This window comes from Schistocerca nitens, chromosome 5, assembly GCF_023898315.1.
Source record: "Schistocerca nitens isolate TAMUIC-IGC-003100 chromosome 5, iqSchNite1.1, whole genome shotgun sequence".
Taxonomy (NCBI): domain Eukaryota; kingdom Metazoa; phylum Arthropoda; class Insecta; order Orthoptera; family Acrididae; genus Schistocerca; species Schistocerca nitens.
In genome coordinates, this window is record NC_064618.1 from 558,164,586 (window position 1) to 558,184,777 (window position 20,192).

Below are 20,192 nucleotides of genomic sequence, written 5' to 3' on the forward strand. Positions count from 1 at the left end.
CTTCCTCATGAGGGTAGCACCGACATCCCCCGATTCCTTTCCTTCTGGCTGCACCCGACGCTGCAGTCATGATGCCAAAGGCAGGGCCCTCTCTGAACACAGCACTTTATGATTCAGCTGCTGCCCCCACTGTCTTTTTGCAGTCATGTTCGATGTTGCTCATTTTCAGCACCTTTGCCTTCATCCAGCCATGGCCAGCGTTCCCTTAACAGGGTGGTGCTACACTTCACTGCTGTCAAATGTGCTGTCTGCAGTCCTGGTGTCATCATCTTGTTTTGCTACAGCCAAATCCTTCACTGTCCTCCCACGATCGAGCCCAACACTGCCCACCTCTTCCAGCTGACAACAAACCCTTTCTATTGAGGAAAGCAACGCACTACACACCTCTGCTTCTGTGTAATGTACATCCTTCTCTGTGTATGCTGCAGTGACACCCTTTGTGGCACCCGCTGTTCTCCCTCCTGCTAGTTGTTCCCATGCTCTGTTGCACACCGTTGAATCGTTTCCGCATGAAATGTCCATGCCTCACTGTGGTAAGTCAGAACAGGTAACACACACCGATTGTCAACTTTCCTAGTCAGACATCAGAACCTTAGCTTTGATAACCCTATTTAGTACAACGAAAGTACTCATGGCCATTTTTGCTCATATTTCTACTGCTGTACATTCAGCCCTTCAGTGGCTCTAAATTTAAAAACAAATCAAATGGTTTATTTTTAGTATACTGAGTACACATTATGTAAGTCTTATTGTTTCTTATATTCAGCGTATCTCCAAGCTACTGCTATTAAATTTTCCACTTCATTTTTACCTGCATGAGAGAAACTATACAATGTCATCAAGAAAATGAAGGCAGTTCAAGTATGTATGATTGAGTCATATTTCTTCTTTGGTTCTCCCATTTAGTGTTGGAAAAACTTCCTCTAAAGCTGCCGAAAACAGTTCTGCAATATGAAGTCTCCCTGTCTGACTTCATGAGTGTTCCAGTATCCTGATGAAATTTAATGGAAGCTGTACCATTGACGTATACATTCTTCGGCGTACTAACATAAATCAAACCAATGACTTGTTTCTAGAGGATCACTGCTACAGGTTAGATTTAAACCATGTCAAAAGCTTCATGAACTTCAAGGCTAAGGTAATTCTTATTCATTGCTCCGTTGTATAATTTTGTTTTCAACTTACAAATGGTCCTATGTGCTATTTATTTATTAAATCAGCTTGTCCATTTGCCTGATTAAAATCTAACAATTTTTCTATGCAGTTGGCGGTAAATTGAGTGCATATTTTGTACATCACAAAGAGGAGGCCGGCTGGTAGATAATTTTATGACTTGTTTCTTTTTTTGTAAAGAAGAAAAATTATGTTGTTCAAGTTCAGGGAATTATTTTTCACATATTATCTCTAAAATGTTGCAAGTTCCCTTTATACAACCATTTCTCCATTTTTGACAATTTCTACTGAAACATTACCATCTCCATGAACTACTTAATACTTTGAATGAGGTTACATATCTCAACTGGCATTACTTCCAGAACTACTTTTCATTAAGTACTATCATATCACAGAGGTACTGCCAGAAATAAACAATAAACTGACAGTTTTCACTAGACTTGTGTTATGGAGAAGGTGGTCAATGAATCACTAGCTAAACTAATTGTAGAACACAGGATTACCATGGTCTCTAAAATTATGTTTCAGAAATTAATTTTAATATCACCGACAAAAATAATAAAAATCTTCAAATAACTATGATTTCAGAAACAATAGAATACTGCATGCATAAAAGGATAAGTCAGTATTTTGAATCTAATGATATACTAAGTTCCTATTCAGCTCTTATGCAGCCGAAGTACCTGGAAAGCATGGTAACAAAAATATACAATTGTTTGAAAAAATGTGTGTGCTACACTGATAGGTCTCAGGACAGCTTTCACATTGTTTTCTCTGCCACTGTGTTGTGAGAGAGAATGTTCTATACAGTCTTACTTTAACAATAGATAACAGTAAAGATTTAAGAAAGCAGAATGTATTCCAAGTGTAAAAACTGTACCTCAGGCATCTGTTCTTGGATTTTTCCTTTTCATTATTCAGATAAACAATATACCCACAGTTGTACCATATGATGCAGTGTTATATGCAGATGACTAAATTCATCAGATATGATATCAACCTTGAAAGTGTGTAATAGACTATGGTGGTAGCAATGGAGATATGTACAACTTTGTTTGAGTGAGCAGCAAATACAGTAAAACTGAAGACATTGTACTCAGTCTTAATGCTCCTAGTTGTAAGTCAAACTATTAAGATTTCACATACACCAAACACTCAGCTGGGATACCCACACAGAAATTATGTGGCAAATTAGTGTGTGTGTCATCAATCTGCTGTACAAGTTTAGGGGCAATGCCAGTAAAAAAATTTCTGTTATATGCGTATTCTGCATTCTTTCATTCCATATAAGGTGCACAGCAAGACTCAGCCCATATGAATCATGCAGAGAGAATTTTAAGCAACTAAATATGACAGTTCCCAACATTTACATCTATAAATGCTTTTGTGAACGACAACTTAAGTTTGACCTAAGAAGGAAAATTCATGGTCACAACACAAGTGGGCATGCAAATTAATGTCATAGGCTACATTGGCCAAAATCACTAACAGCTACAAATGACTTTGTATTATTTACTTCAATAAATCATTTCAAAATGCTTACGCAATTCCAGCAGATAAATTTAAAATAAGTCTTGTGAAATGGATCAAAAAGTAAAAGAATTTACTCTGTTCAAGAGTTTCTTGAGCGTGGCAAATGACACATTTCTTATGAGAATGAAAATAAATTTTTTTATAATCATAAATGTCAGACTATTTTATTACTGTCTCATGTGCTTGTCATTATTTACCTGTTTAATTACTTATTTTTGTCACTAACTTAACTATGCTGTGCATTAATCTTTTAATCTCTCTATTATATAATTATTTATTTTTATTGCTGCTTAATTATGCGGTGTATATTTTCTATCATTTCCTTTCTTGTACTTAGTGACATTTGTCTATGTAGCAGTTATTATTTACTTTGATGACAATGACTGCATGTGAAGATATTTAGAGGTGAATAAAGCATCTGTACACTGGCGGAGAAAAAATCTTAACACCAAGGAGGAGTTGTGCAACATAAATGAAAGTTGGTAGCTGTTTCTACAGCTAAAAAATCTATTCAAATTTCGCGTCAGTGGCATACAAGTGGCGCTAATGGTGCCACTACGAAGATGAAATCCGGTTTCTTTTAAATACATGCTGTAACTGTCATGAGTATTAGGTTAGGGATTGGATATGGTGAGCTGATGGTGAAAAATGCCTTTAATGTGACAAAGACACCATTAATGTAAAAACTGAGTGAATGAGGTTGTGTAATAGTGCACGAATAGTAAATTAAAAAGTAACTAATATTCAGTTAATGAGTTCTTTAGCACCAGTGTTAGTGAACAAAAATAATGAGTATGGAATACTAACTACTACAGAGTTTCTGCAGTCTATCAGCCACAAATTTTCATGACAAAGTGGCAGCAGTTTGGATGCATTAACAAGTGCACAGACTCTTCAGAAAATCGGAGGCTCTGAAGAATTCCTACTGACTTTTTAAGCATTGGAGTGCACTGTAAGTAACCTTTACAATTCTGCAAAAATCTTAAAAACAGAACTAAAAAAACGATGTATTGTATTCAATGATGGTCTCCTACTAGTTCCACCTGCCGGGTGAAATGTATCATTGTGTATTCTTAAATTCACACACACTTTTGTCTCAATACTTTACTGAAATTCAGATGATCACTATTTATACAATGAATATTGCACATTTGAAAATCCTCTCATCTCAGGGTCATTTATAACCACAATTTATGTTTGACAATATATTTTCAATAAATTAAAAATGTAACAATTTTACAGCAATGTTTTATTAAAAACTGCAAGCAAATGCATAAGAAATATCTAAAAAGTGAGACACTGATTATTTCATACAATTAATGTTTAAAAATTATAAAGCAAATGCTTCACTGTCTAATATTGCTCTCCTGCATATTCATTATTGAAAGGTCTGCCATTTGCTTCTCCTTGCTCTGCTTCTTGGTACCCCTCATTAGGTTCAAATTTGACAGCATTTTCTTCATAATTAGTTTCATCATAATTTGTTGCTGAATAATCAGGATAATCTGAAAATAAAAAATGATGCGATACAGAAAACACTGCAAATTCATTTCTGGAAACCACTGTAATTTTTGGATCTTTGTATAAAATGATCTCACCATCTGGAGGCTCCAATTTGATTCTGACTTCCTTCTCTTCTGACCGCCTACGTTCCTTCTCCCTGGAAACATCCAACAACACACATTTGTAAATTGCCTTCATCATCATAATCAATCACAAAAATGTATGTAAGAATTTCTTACACAACTACTTGCAAACAAAACTGTCTCAGACTGAATCCAGAATAGTTTACAACATCAAGCACACTAATGTCAGTACAACTGAAATGCATCTCAAAATATTGCCTTGCAACACTGATGACAAAAACAACTTGATTGAGTTGTCATATCCAATTTATTTTTTACAGACAGGTGGAATGAACAGTTCACATCCAGTTAACAACTTTACACTGAATCAGAGTATTTGCCGCTACCTCAAACAGTGTGCTCAGATGCTACACATCTTAGCAGACTTCACTTGATAATTTGAAACAGGTGTAACAATATTATTAAAAGGAAAGTTGCTACTCACCATATAGTGGAGATGCTGAGTCACAGATAGGCACAATGAAAAGACTGTCACAAATAAGCTTCTGGCCAGCAAGGCCTTCTTCAAAAATAAACACACACACACACACACACACACACACACACGCAACTCACACACGACTGCAGTCTCTGGCAACTGAAGCCACACTGCGAGCGGCAGAACTAGTGAGGGTAGGGGTGCGGGACAGTCAAGTACTGCTGTGGAGCACGAGGTGGAGAGAGGCTAGGGCAGCTATGTGCAGTCGGGAGGTTAGACAAGGGCAGGAGGAGGTGGGTAGTGGAAAAGGAGAGAAGTAAAAAAGGCTGGGTGCATGGTCCAAAACTGGAGTCTGATAAGCCACAAACTACAGTGAAACCCCGCTTTTACACTTTTCTAGGGACTTCAAAAAATGGTGTAAACAGTGGGAAAATGTGGGAAGCTGTAAAAGTTACATATAGGATACCCCCTTGCACTTTATGTATGATATACGTTCATAATAGGCATCAAAAGACTTGTCAGGGACTTTTTTATTATCTATTGAAGGTTTATTATCTAATAAAAACCACTCATGTAATTGGAACTGATAACTGTCTGGGAAGTACGAATGTTTGACTCAATTTCATGTCATAATTATGTTTTTGAAAGCCTGCAGCTGTCATTCATTATTTAAATAATAAAATACTGCACTAGTTATGTATTTTTTTCTGCTTAGCATGATTGTTCCGAGAATTTTATCTTGGTGTTAAGGGCAAATATGTCAATAAGTATTTTGTATGGTGTCTGAATGTGTTATTCCGCATATCTTGCACTGTAGTCTTTTTGAGGTTATCAGGTACTGTGCCTGATCAGTTATGTAGAAAACCATACACACACACGCAAACTATCGCTCACATTATTTGTGTGTGTAACATCACAAAAAATACATACGTAAATTCTTGAAACACGCTTTGCTCAGCATGAATACATTACGTAACCGACACTGTGTTTACACTAACAACATTTGAGCAATGCGAAGGGAATGACTGTGTCAACTAGCACTCCACGTGGCCATACGCTGAAACATGCTAAATGTGGTTCGACAAAGGTGTCACAATGATCACAACAATCACGAAACTGCATTTGCGCAGTAGAGGCAGTTTGGAAATGATTGTGATTGGTCATGATATCTTCATTCGAACGAACCTAGATGTTAGAAGCATGTTAGAAAACATTCAAGCAGCACAGACAATGAAAGGTATCATCAGTGACCAGGAACAGCTAATTACTTGTCTTGGTGATAAAGACAGTTTTTGTGCTCATTCCACCAATAGTGATGGTGGGGAGCTAGATGGAATTGCACCATTGTTGCTGTAAATTGGTGAGTGACAAGCTACTACCATGTTATTTATTGCATCATTGTCGTTATAAACCCTACAGCGAGAAGTTACAATCTGTTGTTTATTTTCTAAACTGTGTACTTTATACTTTTCAAGATATTGGTCATCATCAAATGCTTATTTCCTGTATTTCTTTGCTGTCATTGTGGTAGCTACTCAAAAACAAATGCTTACACAAATGTTACTGCTCAACTGCTTACATTTAGGAGAGTGAATGGAAATCCATGTTGTCTGCTATGTGTACAGAGGCTGATGCTGCTGCTGCGACACTGCTAGTACAGTATATCCTATGTAACTTGACATAACGTGAAATGTCAAGTGCAATGTTTCACCAGTGCAGATATACTAGTGGTAAAAGCAGAGTACTCATGATCACAAAACTAGTAAATCTTAATTACATTACAAATAGTACAATCATCTGCCATGTGTTACAGAGGTATTTCAACTGAATCAATTATATATCTAACATATCAAACTACAGGACAAAGGCAACATAAGCAAGGGGGGTGTACTGTTTTATAAAAATTTTGGTTGTTTTCAAGGTTTTGCTACAAATAGAAATATATTTGAAAATCAAAACAACGAAAATCGCAATTGTCACAGGTGATAAAAACTTTGCAAAATTCTACAATGATGTTAATAAGTAAATTATTTGTACAAATCTGGTTTTTTAAGTTAAATTTCTGACAAAACTCTTCTGTAAGGGTTGCCTTGTCGATTTCTGTCCAAGAACTTGTTTGATACTGCTCTCCACACTAATCTGTCCTGTGTATCTTTAACTACTGCAATCTATTGTCATTTAAATCTGCTTACTGTATTCAATCCCTGGTCTCTGTACAAGTTTTGTACTTGACCAGTTCTGTCCATTTTTGCCAAAGTAACTATTCCCTGATGCACGAGTACACATTGCATCAAAATAACCCCACAGATGTCAGTCACCATGTACGTATGTATGTACAAATGGGGGTGTTTTCCCACCCCTCATTAAATCAACCAAGACTTATACGAATAATTGTAAGAACAGTTATTATTATTATTATTATTATTATTTCTTTCTTTCTTTCCTCAGACGTTACGTCTGGTCAAAAATGGAAAGTGACGCGGACCTTGATCAAGCGCGACTTCCTTTTAACTGTACGGTATATGTTATATGGCATTTAGGAACTTTCGGGTAAGTGAACATGTATGAATAATTACAGATTTCTGTAGTTGTATATATAAGTTTGGATGTAGCTGTATTGCATTGATGTACTGGTGGATATTGTGTGGTAGACTCCTGTAGTTGATAGTATAATTGGTATAATGTCAATTTTATCCTGATGCCACATGTCCTTGACTTCCTCAGCCAGTTGGATGTATTTTTCAATTTTTCTCCTGTTTCTTTTGTATATTCGTTGTATTGGGTATGGATATTTCGATCAGTTGTGTTAATTTCTTCTTTTTATTGGTGAGTATGATGTCAGGTTTGTTATGTGGTGGTGTTTTATCTGTTATAATGGTTCTGTTCCAGTATAATTTGTATTCATCATTTTCCAGTACATTTTGTGGTGCATACTTGTATGTGGGAACATGTTGTTTTATAAGTTTATGTTGTAAGGCAAGCTGTTGATGTATTATTTTTGCTACACTGTCATGTCTTCTGGGGTATTCTGTATTTGCTAGTATTGTACATCCTCTTGTGATGTGATCTACTGTTTCTATTTGTTGTTTGCAAAGTCTGCATTTATCTGTTGTGGTATTGGAATCTTTAATAATATGCTTGCTGTAATATCTGGTGTTTATTGTTTGATCCTGTATTGCAATCATGAATCCTTCCGTCTCACTGTATATATTGCCTTTTCTTAGCCATGTGTTGGATGCGTCTTGATCGATGTGTGGTTGTGTTAGATGATACGGGGGCTTGCCATGTAGTGTTTTCTTTTTCCAATTTACTTTCTTCGTATCTGTTGATGTTATGTGATCTAAAGGGTTGTAGAAGTGGTTATGAAATTGCAGTGGTGTAGCCAATGTATTTATATGAGTGATTGCTTTGTGTATTTTGCTAGTTTCTGCTCCTTCTAGAAAGAATTTTCTTAAATTGTCTACCTGTCCATAATGTAGGTTTTTTATGTCGATAAATCCCCTTCCTTTCTGCTTAATGTGAATCTTTCTGTTGCTGAATGTATGTGATGTATTCTATATTTGTGGCATTGTGATCATGTAAGTGTATTGAGTACTTCTAGGTCTGTGTTACTCCATTTCACTACTCCAAATGAGTAGGTCAATATTGGTATAGCATAAGTATTTATAGCTTTTGTCTTGTTTCTTGCTGTCAATTCTGTTTTCAGTATTTTTGTTACTATTTGTCTATATTTTTCTTTTAGTTCTTCTTTAATATTTGTATTATCTATTCCTATTTTTTGTCTGTATCCTAGATATTTATAGGCATCTGTTTCTTCCATCACTTCTATGCAGTCGCTGTGGTTATCCAATATGTAATCTTCTTGTTTAGTGTGTTTTCCCTTGACAGTGCTATTTTTCTTACATTTGTCTGTTCCAAAAGCCATATTTATATCATTGCTAAATATTTCTGTTACCTTTAGTAATTGGTTGAGTTGTTGATTTGTTGCTGCCAGTAGTTTTAGATCGTTCGTGTATAGCAAATGTGTGATTTTGTGTTGGTATGTTCCAGTAATATTGTATCCATAATTTGTATTATTTAGCATGTTGGATAGTGGGTTCAGAGCAAGGCAGAACCAGAAAGGACTTAATGAGTCTCCTTGGTATATTCCATGCTTAATCTGTATTGGCTGTGATGTGATATTATTTGAATTTGTTTGGATATTAAGTGTGGTTTTCCTATTTTTCATTACTATGTTTAGGAACTGTATCAATTTAGGATCTACTTTATATATTTCCAATATTTGTAGTAGCCATGAGTGGGGTACACTATCAAAAGCTTTTTGGTAATCAATGTATGTGTAGTGTAGCGACCTTTGTTTAGTTTTAGCTTGATATGTCACCTCTGCATCTATTATCAGTTGCTCTTTACATCCTCGTGCTTCTTTGCAACAGACTTTTTGTTCTTCATTTATAATTTTGTTCTGTGTTGTATGTGTCATTAATTTCTGTGTAATGACTGAAGTTAATATTTTGTATATTGTTGGTAGGCATGTTATGGGGCAATATTTAGCTCGGTTTGCTGTGTCTGCTTGATCTTTAGGTTTCAGATAAGTTATTCCATGTGTAAGGGTATCAGGGAATGTGTATGGGTCTGCAATGTAACTGTTAAATAATTTAGTTAGATGTGAATGTGTGGAGGTGAACTTCTTTAGCCAGAAATTTGCTATTTTATCTTTTCCAGGGGATTTCCAATTGTGAGTAGAATTAATTGCTTGGGTGACTTCATGTTGCAAAATTATCACTTCAGGCATTTGTGGTATCATCTTGTATGTGTCTGTTTCTGCTTGTATCCACTGTGCATGCCTGTTATGTTGTACCGGGTTTGACCATATGTTGCTCCAGAAGTGTTCCATGTCTGTTATGCTTGGTGGATTGTCTATTTTAATGTGTGTCTTATCTATTGTCTGGTAAAATTTCTTTTGGTTTGTGTTGAATATTTGGTTCTGTTTCCTTCTATTTTCACTTTTTTTGTATCTTCCAAGTCGTTTGGCCAATGCTTGTAATTTCTGCTTCTTTTCATCTAGTTGCTCTATCACTTCTTGTTGTGAGATTTTACCTAACCTTTTTCGTTTTCTTTCTTACATTTCATTTCTTATAAATTGTGTTAGCTGTCAGATGTCTTTTCTCAGTTTTTCTATTCTGATCTGTAGCCTGTGTTGCCATGCTGGTTTTGTGGGTTTCTTCTGTGTGTTGGTTGGTTCTGATCTCTGCCTAGTGTGTATATTTAGTGTAGTGAGTGCTCCTATATAAACCAGTAATTGTAACTCTTCCATAGTTGTGTTTTCATTTATTTTGTTGTGTTATGATTGTGTTGATAGTTTTTATTGTTGTTTCGACTTGTGGGTTATTTGGCGGTCTATGCAAGAATGGTCTAATGTCTGTATTTGTGTCTTTGTATTCTATATATGTCACCTGAAATTTTTCTTCTATATCTAACATGTGTGTCACTTCGTGTTCTATTTGTACTTGTTCTGGTGGCTGTCTTAAGATTTCGTTTTCCTCTGATTGTTTAATTTGATGCGTGTTGTTCTTTGTTTGTTTGCTCTGGGATGTTTGAGTCCATTACTGTATTTTCTTCTTCTTCTGATTGCACATTATTTTTTTCCAGTATTTGTTGTACTTTTTGTTTGATGTTTTATAGTTCTGACTGGGGTATCCTGTTATTTTTTATTATTACACGGATCTGATCGGCTAGTCTTTGTTCTGTTAAAAATTTTAATTCTGGGTATCTGGTAATAAATGTTGTGTATACTTGTGATCTGTATCCAGTTGTGTTGGTTCCTAGGTTTGTTGCTTGGTAATAACAGAACATGAGGTGTCGATTAACTTCATCTTACCATCTCATCCTCTGTCTGTTTTCCTTCTAGGGTGGTTGCAGGAAGCATATCCTGAAAAAACACCTCTATTTGGATTTAAATCATTTTCCAGTTGGCTAGCAGTGTCGTTACCATTGTGGGCGGGCATAGGGTTCAAGCGTCGTCCCCGACCATGACGGCGCTTGTCAGAGGCTCCTTTAGTTCTGTCCTGAACCAACTAATCACACTAAAAGGGGGGTTAGCCCTATTAGTGGTTTGTTCTTTTCGTCACCTTTTAAGACTGGCAGAACATACCGGAGGCCTATTCTTTTCCCGGGCCTCCACGGGGTTTATTATTATTATTATTATTATTATTATTATTATTCTTTAAGTTTGTTTCTGGGTTTTCAGAAATACTGTGGAAAGAAAGTTTATTTATGTTGCAGATAACGTGGAAGACGTTGCCCAACGATCACCACGAATGTTCAACGTAGCGACAAGTGGGCAAAGAATAAAACGAATGCTGCAAACTATCGCGAGCCATGGAAGAGCCTGGGCCGCGAGGGCATCAAGCTTCCTAGGTCGTTGTTGGACCATGTAAAAAGAAGAGAGATTCTGCTTTCTCTTTGTAAACAGGTCGATCAAGTCTTTAAAGGTTCATGTAAAACGTATAGGCGGGTGACGTTAGGTGGGACACGATGCCTATAATACTTCCACATTTACTAAAAAGTTGTTAAACGGCAAAACCAATAGTTCATCATTTATATAGATAAAAAGAAGTAAAGATATAGGAAAGGAAGAGTTGCGGCGTCAGAACGAAAAGTGATACATCGCTCAGCAACGAAGGACGTACACAGCGGGTGTTGCATTGTGTAAACAAATCAACTGATAGAATAGTAAGTCTGTAATTAAGCATAAAGCCACGTAACACTGCATAGACTATCCAATACTCAGCCTACTTTAAATGTACTTTATGCCTGTGTGACTATGACACCTTGATGTGGTGAGTACCAATAGCTCCTTTATATTGTTACTTACAAGCTTCATTTGATACTTGTCTACCTTAAAGCCGTTGCACGTAATTGCTTTCATATTCAGGAAAATGTGTACTGCTTACCTTTCTGGTCGTTCTCCACGATCTCTCTCTCTCTTATCCCTCTTCCTATCACGATCACGATCACGTTCTCGGTCCCTTGAACGTGACCGTCTTCTCTTGCGGTCACGATCCCTGTCCCTATCTCTGTCTCGAGGTCTCTCGTCCCTCGATCGTTCATCTCTGTCAATTTCTTCAATATCTGGATCTTTCTCCTTCACTCTATCACGACTTCGTCTACGTTTCCGGTCACGTGAACGGCTGAAAAACCAAATAACCAATAAACAAACAATTCTTTATGTATACAATTTCCATTTTTTCAGATAGCAAGTATTACCTTCGGGATTTCCTTCTCTTATCTCGATCCAACCTCTCCCTCTCCCTACTACGAGACCTCCTCCTCTCTCTTTCAATTCTATCTCTATCGCGATCTCTGTCAATATTACCTCTTGCAGATTCTCTTTCTCTTTCAAGCCTGTACCTTTCTCTTTCTCTTTCATTGTCTTCTCGTCCTGAATGTTTAATGTTAACATCAGGTCCACCTCGGCGAGTTCCACCTAAGCCACCACCTAAAATAAAAGTTTTAGAACATTTTTACATAAACATACTTTTACTCACGATGCTAACTCAGTCAAATATACACCATCAACTACAATAAGCCATAAATAGTTGAGATGGCATGCACTGAGTTGTCAAACACTGTGTAACTGCATTTACATTTTACTATACCACAACTGATAAGTATAATTTAATGGTCTTACCATAAATTTTAGTACTTGTGATTAAATGAAAGGCTCTCCATAATGGCTGCTTTTACTATAAAAAGAATGAAAATTCTCATCGTCACTACTAATTTTGTAACAATGCACCTGAGTGGCTTCACTGGTGTTTTATGAAACTGTTTATAATTTATGGTCAAAATACCACACATCTCTACTGCATTTTTTGCCCAGTTCTTCATAGATTAAAAAGCAAGCTGTGGTAACTTCTTTGCTGAACTGTGGTTAAGGCAAGTAGGTTCATATACACTGTTCAGGGAAAAAGACTGCTACCGATGACAAAATAATATGCAAAAAAGTAGGTTTGAATATAATTTGAGAATGACGTTACTTTGTTTATAATAATCTCAAATTGAAGTTTAAAACAATGGCTCCAAAGTAAAACCTGATTCTTATTTCATGATCTATTCATCTGTCTATGAGAAAGTCTACTGAACAACTTTTATAATTTATTTTAAGTTATGTCAAATTTAAGCAAAATATAATTTTGATGATACAACATTGTGATTCTTGCTTTTCCTCCAACCAAAATCAAGATATTCAGTTAACACATTGGAGACAAATCCCGAGCACAGATGGGGGTCACAACATTGTGTTAGAGAGATCTTGCCCAAGTGTAAGTTGGGCCACAATTTTCTGCACGAGCCACTTATTGTCCAAAACCTGGATTAATTTCATACAACAATAATGTACAGACATCTCGTTACCTGCCCCTTTACTAGTGCTGTGTTCTATTAATTTCTATTATTATTTGGAAAGAAATATTAGCGAATGTAATAGCTGCTGTCGCAAACAGATTAGCCAATATGATCACATGGATGTAATTTTGTCTATGTATTCTTTAGGTTTCAAAGTTTGCCATAATTCTGCAACAAAAGTATCAAGTTTGTTGAGTGAGAAAGAAATTTTGGAAGCTCAAGAGGAAGAAATTGCTCAATAACTCACCTTGCACTTTCTGGGGAGGATATTATACTTTCTGTCAAAATTATTTTAAAATTTGTAATCTATGGACATAATAAAGTAAATGTGAAGAATAAATCTTTAAGCTTGGCGTTTTTAGTACATATTACTCTAGAAGATAAATCAATTACATGCATGCCAGCAAATGGACAGTTTCGTAGGATGAATATTCTTTTAAGTAACTGCTCTCCGAAGTGTTAATGAGCAATTTCAAGGAGCGTCAGTCAAATTACACACATAGCAATTCTACAAAGTATTATAGGAGTGCTCCAAATGGTCACCTGGCAGGCACTACGCAGTACTGTATTTTCCATTGTGATCAAATCTCTTAGGTCAGTAATTCAAGCATGTAACTCTACTCTATATGGGAACTCACCTAATCGTCTGGGTAGCCAGCCTTTTACGGTTCGGGCTCTTTCCACATCCACCAGCACTCTTCTTCCATCTATCTTCTTACCGTCAGCATGTTTATATGCAGCTGTAAAGTTATTTTCACCGTGAAAAAAAAATTTGGTAACAAGTTCCAGTACAGTCCCATACTGACATCAGTGTTACATAACATGGGAGAAAGGTTACGTACTATATTAGTCTAAATGTTCAATACATATTTATTGACCATTGTCCTTTAGGGGAGGTTACTTGTGAAGAAAAATTTCGTCAGTATAAGACTGTACTATCAAGAAACAAGAGACAAATGCACACAACGATTAGGCTAACTTTTCTTACCTGCTTATGGGATAGTAAATAATGTAAATTATGTTTTGTGTAGAAAATATTACTTTTTCTTTTAGATGAATGATTATCCAGGAACAGAAATATTCTGTCTTGTGTGAAATTCTGGATACATATGTATAGGCTATTTGGAGCCAACTGTTGTAAGTGTCAAAAATGCATTTACCCACCCACTGATAAATGAATGTAAACTAGGTCATAAATATTTATGTTTAATAATTTTGGAATACCCACCCATTTCAGTCCTCTGATGGCGAGCTTTGATTCAACACACTTTAATACTTTACATCTGTAGTCTTGCATATTCGGAAGTTAAACTGCAGTAAAGACAAAAAAGAACTGAATGCATTTACATGCAATGAGTTTAATTTTACAGATAGTTTTACTAAGTACCTTGAAAATTAAAAGAACGGTTCATACCTACCACACATTACTTACGCAACGTGAAAATTTCGAATCTTTATGCTTGTATAGGAAGTTTCTCAAGAGAAAGATGGAACATGTGATGAAATCTTCATCCTTTCAGGTTCCCATTATTACCTGGTGCGCTATTTACTTACGTTAACCCGCGCATTTATAAAATTAAACCCCTCAAATAACACTTAAGTAATATTCCTGAGCTAGTGTACTGAAAATGTATTTTACAACATATCTCTACATACAAAGCTGAAGTGTTGGGTGTTATCAGGATAAACCTTGAATAGCCATTTCTAGTGTCATCTGGATTAGTTTGAAAAAGATTTAGTAATGAGATGCCTGAAAGGCATTTTTATCATATACAATGGAAAAACATGCAGCTACTGTTACCTGTAACAGTTTCAGGTAACGAGCAATTAATAATAATTTTATACTCTTAGTGTCCAGTTTGTTTTGCTTCAACACACTACGTTAAAAATGAGTCCAACTGTGCAGACACAAAAGATGGCTCATTTTATTCAACCAATGTGCAATGATGATGAGTTGCATGACAATATAAATGTGAAGTAGGAGAGGTCTGTGTAGCACAACATGGCTGACGAGTTCCACTAAATAATTTTAAATCTTGAGCTTTTTATTAAAAGAACAAAAGGCACAGAGTTATATGCACTGTTGTCAAATTTACACTACATCTTCAAATAATGTAAACTCCAGGTTGGAATATAAACATTATTAGGAAAAGGATAGATTGCTACTCACCACAGAATGACATGTTGAGTTGCAGACAAGCACAATGAAATGACTGTTACACACATTTGGCTTTCAGCCAAAACCTTCTTCAGGAAAGAAAAAACACATTCATACAAGCACGCACAACTTACATACACGTGACTGCCATCTCGGGTGGTTTTGTCTGGTCTGAAATGCCAGAGGTGGCAGTCTGGAGTGTGTTGCGTGCTTGCTTGTATGAATGTGTGCACGTGCAAGTTGTGTGCATGTGCGTGCGCGAGTGTGTGGGTGCGCATGCACGCCAATGTGTGCTGCTTCTGAAGAAGCCTTTGGCCAAAATCTAAATGTGTGTCTTTCATTATGCCTGTCTGTACCTCAATGTGTCATTTTATGATGAGTAGTGATTATCCTTTTCCTAATACTGAATACATTGCATCTTTTTTGAAGTTTTACTATGGTTCAGCAATAGAAAACAAAAGAAAGAAACTACACATTGACAGGTAACTACTATTGGGGAGAGGTGAGATCAGTTTAACAAAAACACAGAAGGGCTCATTTAATTCAATTGCTGTAAAGTAATGGGACTTTTAGATAATTGACCATAGGAAAATATGCAACAGCAGTTTGTACCTAATGAATTTCTTGCCTACTGCGTAACATCCAAAATTACTAAAATAAAGCAAGTTGTTATTGTGTTTATATCCCATACTAAATTTTCCTGTGATGGGGTAAGAAATCAAACTAAGAAAAATGAACATAAATTTAAATGCGATAGCACTTTTCTCTGTGTTTATAGTGCCTGCAATGATCCTGATGCTACAGGACTTGTGTCCACCAAAGTGAAAATTGATTATTTTGAAATGTCCATGTAACACTGCAAGATTATGTTCAATCTGACTAAACTACAACATACAGTTTAAAACAAGCTAGTACTACACACTATGTTGGGCCCTACACAGTCTGAGCAGCAAATTTATTTGTTGTTTCAATCAAAGACAGTATCAGTGGCAGATATTTCAAATAAAGACTTAGTTGAAAGAATGGATGAGCCTAATGAGAGATCTTTTTCGATTCCAATCAACCTCCATTAGTCTTGAATTTTTATGGAATATACAATGATTCAAACAGTCTGAAGATATGAAACAAATGCAGTGTGAACTCTGCTAACATAATCACATGATATTACAAGCAATTTGAAGAAACAATCAAATGCAAAATACTGCTTCCAGGAAACTTACCAAGCACGTACGACATGACATTTGAACACTATGCAAGATTAACTAATTTAAATCTGAAACTAAATACTTTTTTGTGCTGTACGGCTTTCCATTTTGGAACATTTAATAATAACAATTTGACATTCCATTAGGAATATATATAGAAACAAATCACAAAACAAAAAGAATTAGCACAATTCTCCATTCTCCAGTAGGAAAGTAGAGAAACTCGCCAGACTAGATTCATTATCCATTTCTACTTCAGGCATATAGACTACTAACGCATTGGCTCTAAAGGTGTACAAACAAAGTACTTGCTTCTGGATATTCTTTTCTATTAGCTGTTTGTATGGACTCTTGCCCATTTTGTCAGCCAACCTCTACCTCCATACTCACCACAAAATTTACGAATGGAATTTTTCTGTATCATATTTAGTTTTTCTTCAAGTATCTTTCATTTTACACCTTTTGCTATGTCTACTGCAACTTGGGCCATGTTTTGTTACCTTGTTCACTGCTTTTTATTTTTTCCTCTGTTAGTAACAATTCCATTAGCCACTTTGGTGGTAGCCTCACACTTCAGCATGTAATGGCTCTAATACTTTAGTAGAAACAACTCTCCGTGTACCTGTTAACATGCCAGTCCTCCCCCTTGTCCCTCATCCTGGTTGATTCCTCCATTCGGAGGACTTAAATATATAGATTTATTTTTATTTTCTTGGTTGCACAGTTTTCTCTCAATGCCTGTGAGATTGAGTATTTTTTAGTTCTCATGCACAAGCAACAGTGTGATTCACCAATGGCGATAACATTTCACAGAACTTGCTGTTTAGACTATTTTGTTACATAATGGTGGATATGTTTAACACAGAAAATTAAGATGCTAAACTGAAGATCTTTAACACTGAAATCACCCACCTGAATGTTTAATCAATTCAGTTAAATAATGCTCCTGTGAATTTTTGCCATACTCTACAGGGTAAGAAGTCACTAGTACAATCATTCTATTCAATCTTTCACTTATGTTCACTGGAGATTTACAAGTATACATTACATACCGACAGAAAAATCTCAACACTGTACTATATTAAGCAAGAATTAGTGATGCTACCCATCAAATACTGTTTATTAAGAAAACTGGAGATCCCTAAATGATTAACTTTTCTTACATCATCAATAAAGTATATCAAAATTTCTCACCCCCCCCCCCCCCCCCCCCAAATCTCATTTTTGCCAGCCAAGGGAGAACCCAGTCTTATCATAGTTTTGTCAAATTTGTTGTGCGTTTCAAAGAAAACTAAACAATACCTGCTTAGCGAAAGACATAGAATATAAATCTGTTATGTTATAAAACTGGAATTTTAGTTGTCTAAACTGAGAGATACATGTAAGATTCCTAAATTTGGCAAAATCAGTTTTTGCCACCAGCCCAATATTTACACCTTATAACTTTAGTATTTGCTGCAATTAACAGCAATTGTTAGGATTTTTTCTTTTTTCTCCGGTCACACAAAAACTCAAAAATTGTACACTCATAAAACTTTGAATGACAAAGTTCAGGCAGCAATTTACTTTACTTACTGCCTTTACAACTGTTAAGTAGTTATGTAAGTTCTTGATGTTTATCAAGATACATGGTGGTGACAGTTCCTTCCAGCAGTACATCCCATACAACTATGCAGTGTGACAAAAAATTTCAAGAAAACATCCATCACAATACTATGATAAACCGTACCCAGTGTATTAAAGGGTTATCATTAACAGCAGCAAATCTTGTGAAACTCAAACATCAGTATACTGAAATCAATTTATGACCATTTCTTCCTAATTAGCTTTACCATTACTGACCATTTCCAATAGTTTCTCTGAATAAGAGAATTGCAGGACCAAGACCTTCAAGTAAGAAACTTCTGGGTATAAATTTAATATGCATTCACAAATCTGGCATTTTCGCCGAGCATATTTTTTCTTCATTGTTTTCACTCACCTGAACAATTTATATTTCACTAAAGCAAATCTAGAGTTTTTAAGCAAAGGGAATATTCTATCCATAATTTCTCTAGGTCAAGAGAATACAAATGCCAAGTTACTATTCCTATAAAATTATGTGAAAATATCAAAATGGATTAAAAACCTTTGGAATTATTCATCACAATAAAACCATAGTGTGATGAAGATGATAAAAGGTTAAGAGGGAAGCTCCTTTTTTTCTTCCAAGACATAACAATAACTTCTTTACACCTCCTTTGTATGTTGGGTCTTACCACACATACAAACCTATTTTAGCCAGCAATGTTTGGATTTTGCACACAAATGGGGGGCACTAGTTGCCAGCTGCCCGCCATGCTGTATCAAGAACAAGATAAAAAGTGGTATTAATATATCTTTAAGGTCTTCAGCTGGCGTTAACACAAAATATGAAATAACTGATTCCCTCTCCTAAAAAGAGCATATTTATATGCTCACAAATTACAGAACATGGACATGGATAAAGAGAAAATATGGGGATTCAACATATATTTACATGAGGGTTGTAACATTTAACCTCTATGTACCTGCAGCTTAATATGAGTCAGCCCCCCAGTCTCCTACATGTTAGGTACAGTTTAAGCAATGAAGAAAGTCTCAACAAGGTATGCAAATACCATAGAAATATAAATCAAACTTCTGCAGCACACTGCAAGAATTAATGACACCACAACACTGAACACTGAGTTTATATTTTAAATCTGTAAGTCATATATTATCACTTTCTTACTCACAATGCATATCTCGCTCATGTTCATACTCTATGAAGGCATATCCTCTTGGCTTCCCATTCACTTTATTGTGTACAACCACAATCTGAAAAGTAAAAAAGAAACAATCTAATTTAGGAGTAAGACTTTGAACTGACTCAGATTTAATGACAAAGTATCTGACAGACATAGCAAGGCAGAACATCTCTACTTGCTACAATTCCACCTGAAAAGTGACTTCCATTTTCTTTCTACAAAATGCATGTACCATGATTACATACAATTGCTAAATTTTTATTCAAACTGCATTTCACTAAACTGCTTTATTTAGGGATTATTTTCAGATCTACAACTAATATCATTATACTGGAATATTTTATTTAAAGAATTATTCTGAAATGTATGATTCTTACAAGCCTTGTACTCTTAAAATTTGACATTAATAACAGTTTCAAAATTAAGAAAACTTATTTTAAAACAAATATTTAACTTCTGAAAACTGTGTACTTCAAAAGTTATTAGGTTTTAGGGTTACAAAAATATGTAACTTTCCTAAAACATGTTAGTTTATGAAATATTCAAATTGCACAATTTTCAAGAAAATTCTTAGCATGAAAATTCCAGGAACTTCCACATCATACAACAGTAGCCACTATTTTGTCATTTTCTGATTTGTTGATCAAGAAAACTTCACTGCCTAATCTGTTTTCATATTTATTACCGTTACTGACTTACGATATCTGAAATGTAATTGCTTCTTGCTTTAACATTGTCATTTCTGTACAATGCACATCTTTATATAGACATCACACACAAAATAGGAGTTAATCCTTGTCCATCATTCAATATGTGAACATTTGTGTTTGCCATGATTTAAGTTTGTTTCTTTATCTCTGCCACTATGAAATTATGTGAAACCGA

The 20,192-nt window shown here is 35.5% G+C and overlaps 1 protein-coding gene across 1 annotated transcript in view; it reads right to left on the reverse strand.

Annotated features, from left to right (window-relative positions):
* Positions 1-3,896: 3,896 nt before the first annotated feature.
* LOC126260806 (U1 small nuclear ribonucleoprotein 70 kDa) overlaps positions 3,897-20,192 on the reverse strand; it is an 83,420-nt gene continuing 67,124 nt past the window's right edge. Inside the window, exons 5-10 of the mRNA XM_049958168.1 lie at positions 19,296-19,377; positions 13,815-13,916; positions 12,037-12,268; positions 11,724-11,960; positions 4,305-4,366; positions 3,897-4,211 (exon numbers count right to left, since the gene is read on the reverse strand). Coding sequence (XP_049814125.1) covers positions 4,060-4,211; positions 4,305-4,366; positions 11,724-11,960; positions 12,037-12,268; positions 13,815-13,916; positions 19,296-19,377 — 867 coding nt within the window. The 3' untranslated portion in view covers positions 3,897-4,059. The remainder of the gene's footprint in view (positions 4,212-4,304; positions 4,367-11,723; positions 11,961-12,036; positions 12,269-13,814; positions 13,917-19,295; positions 19,378-20,192) is intronic.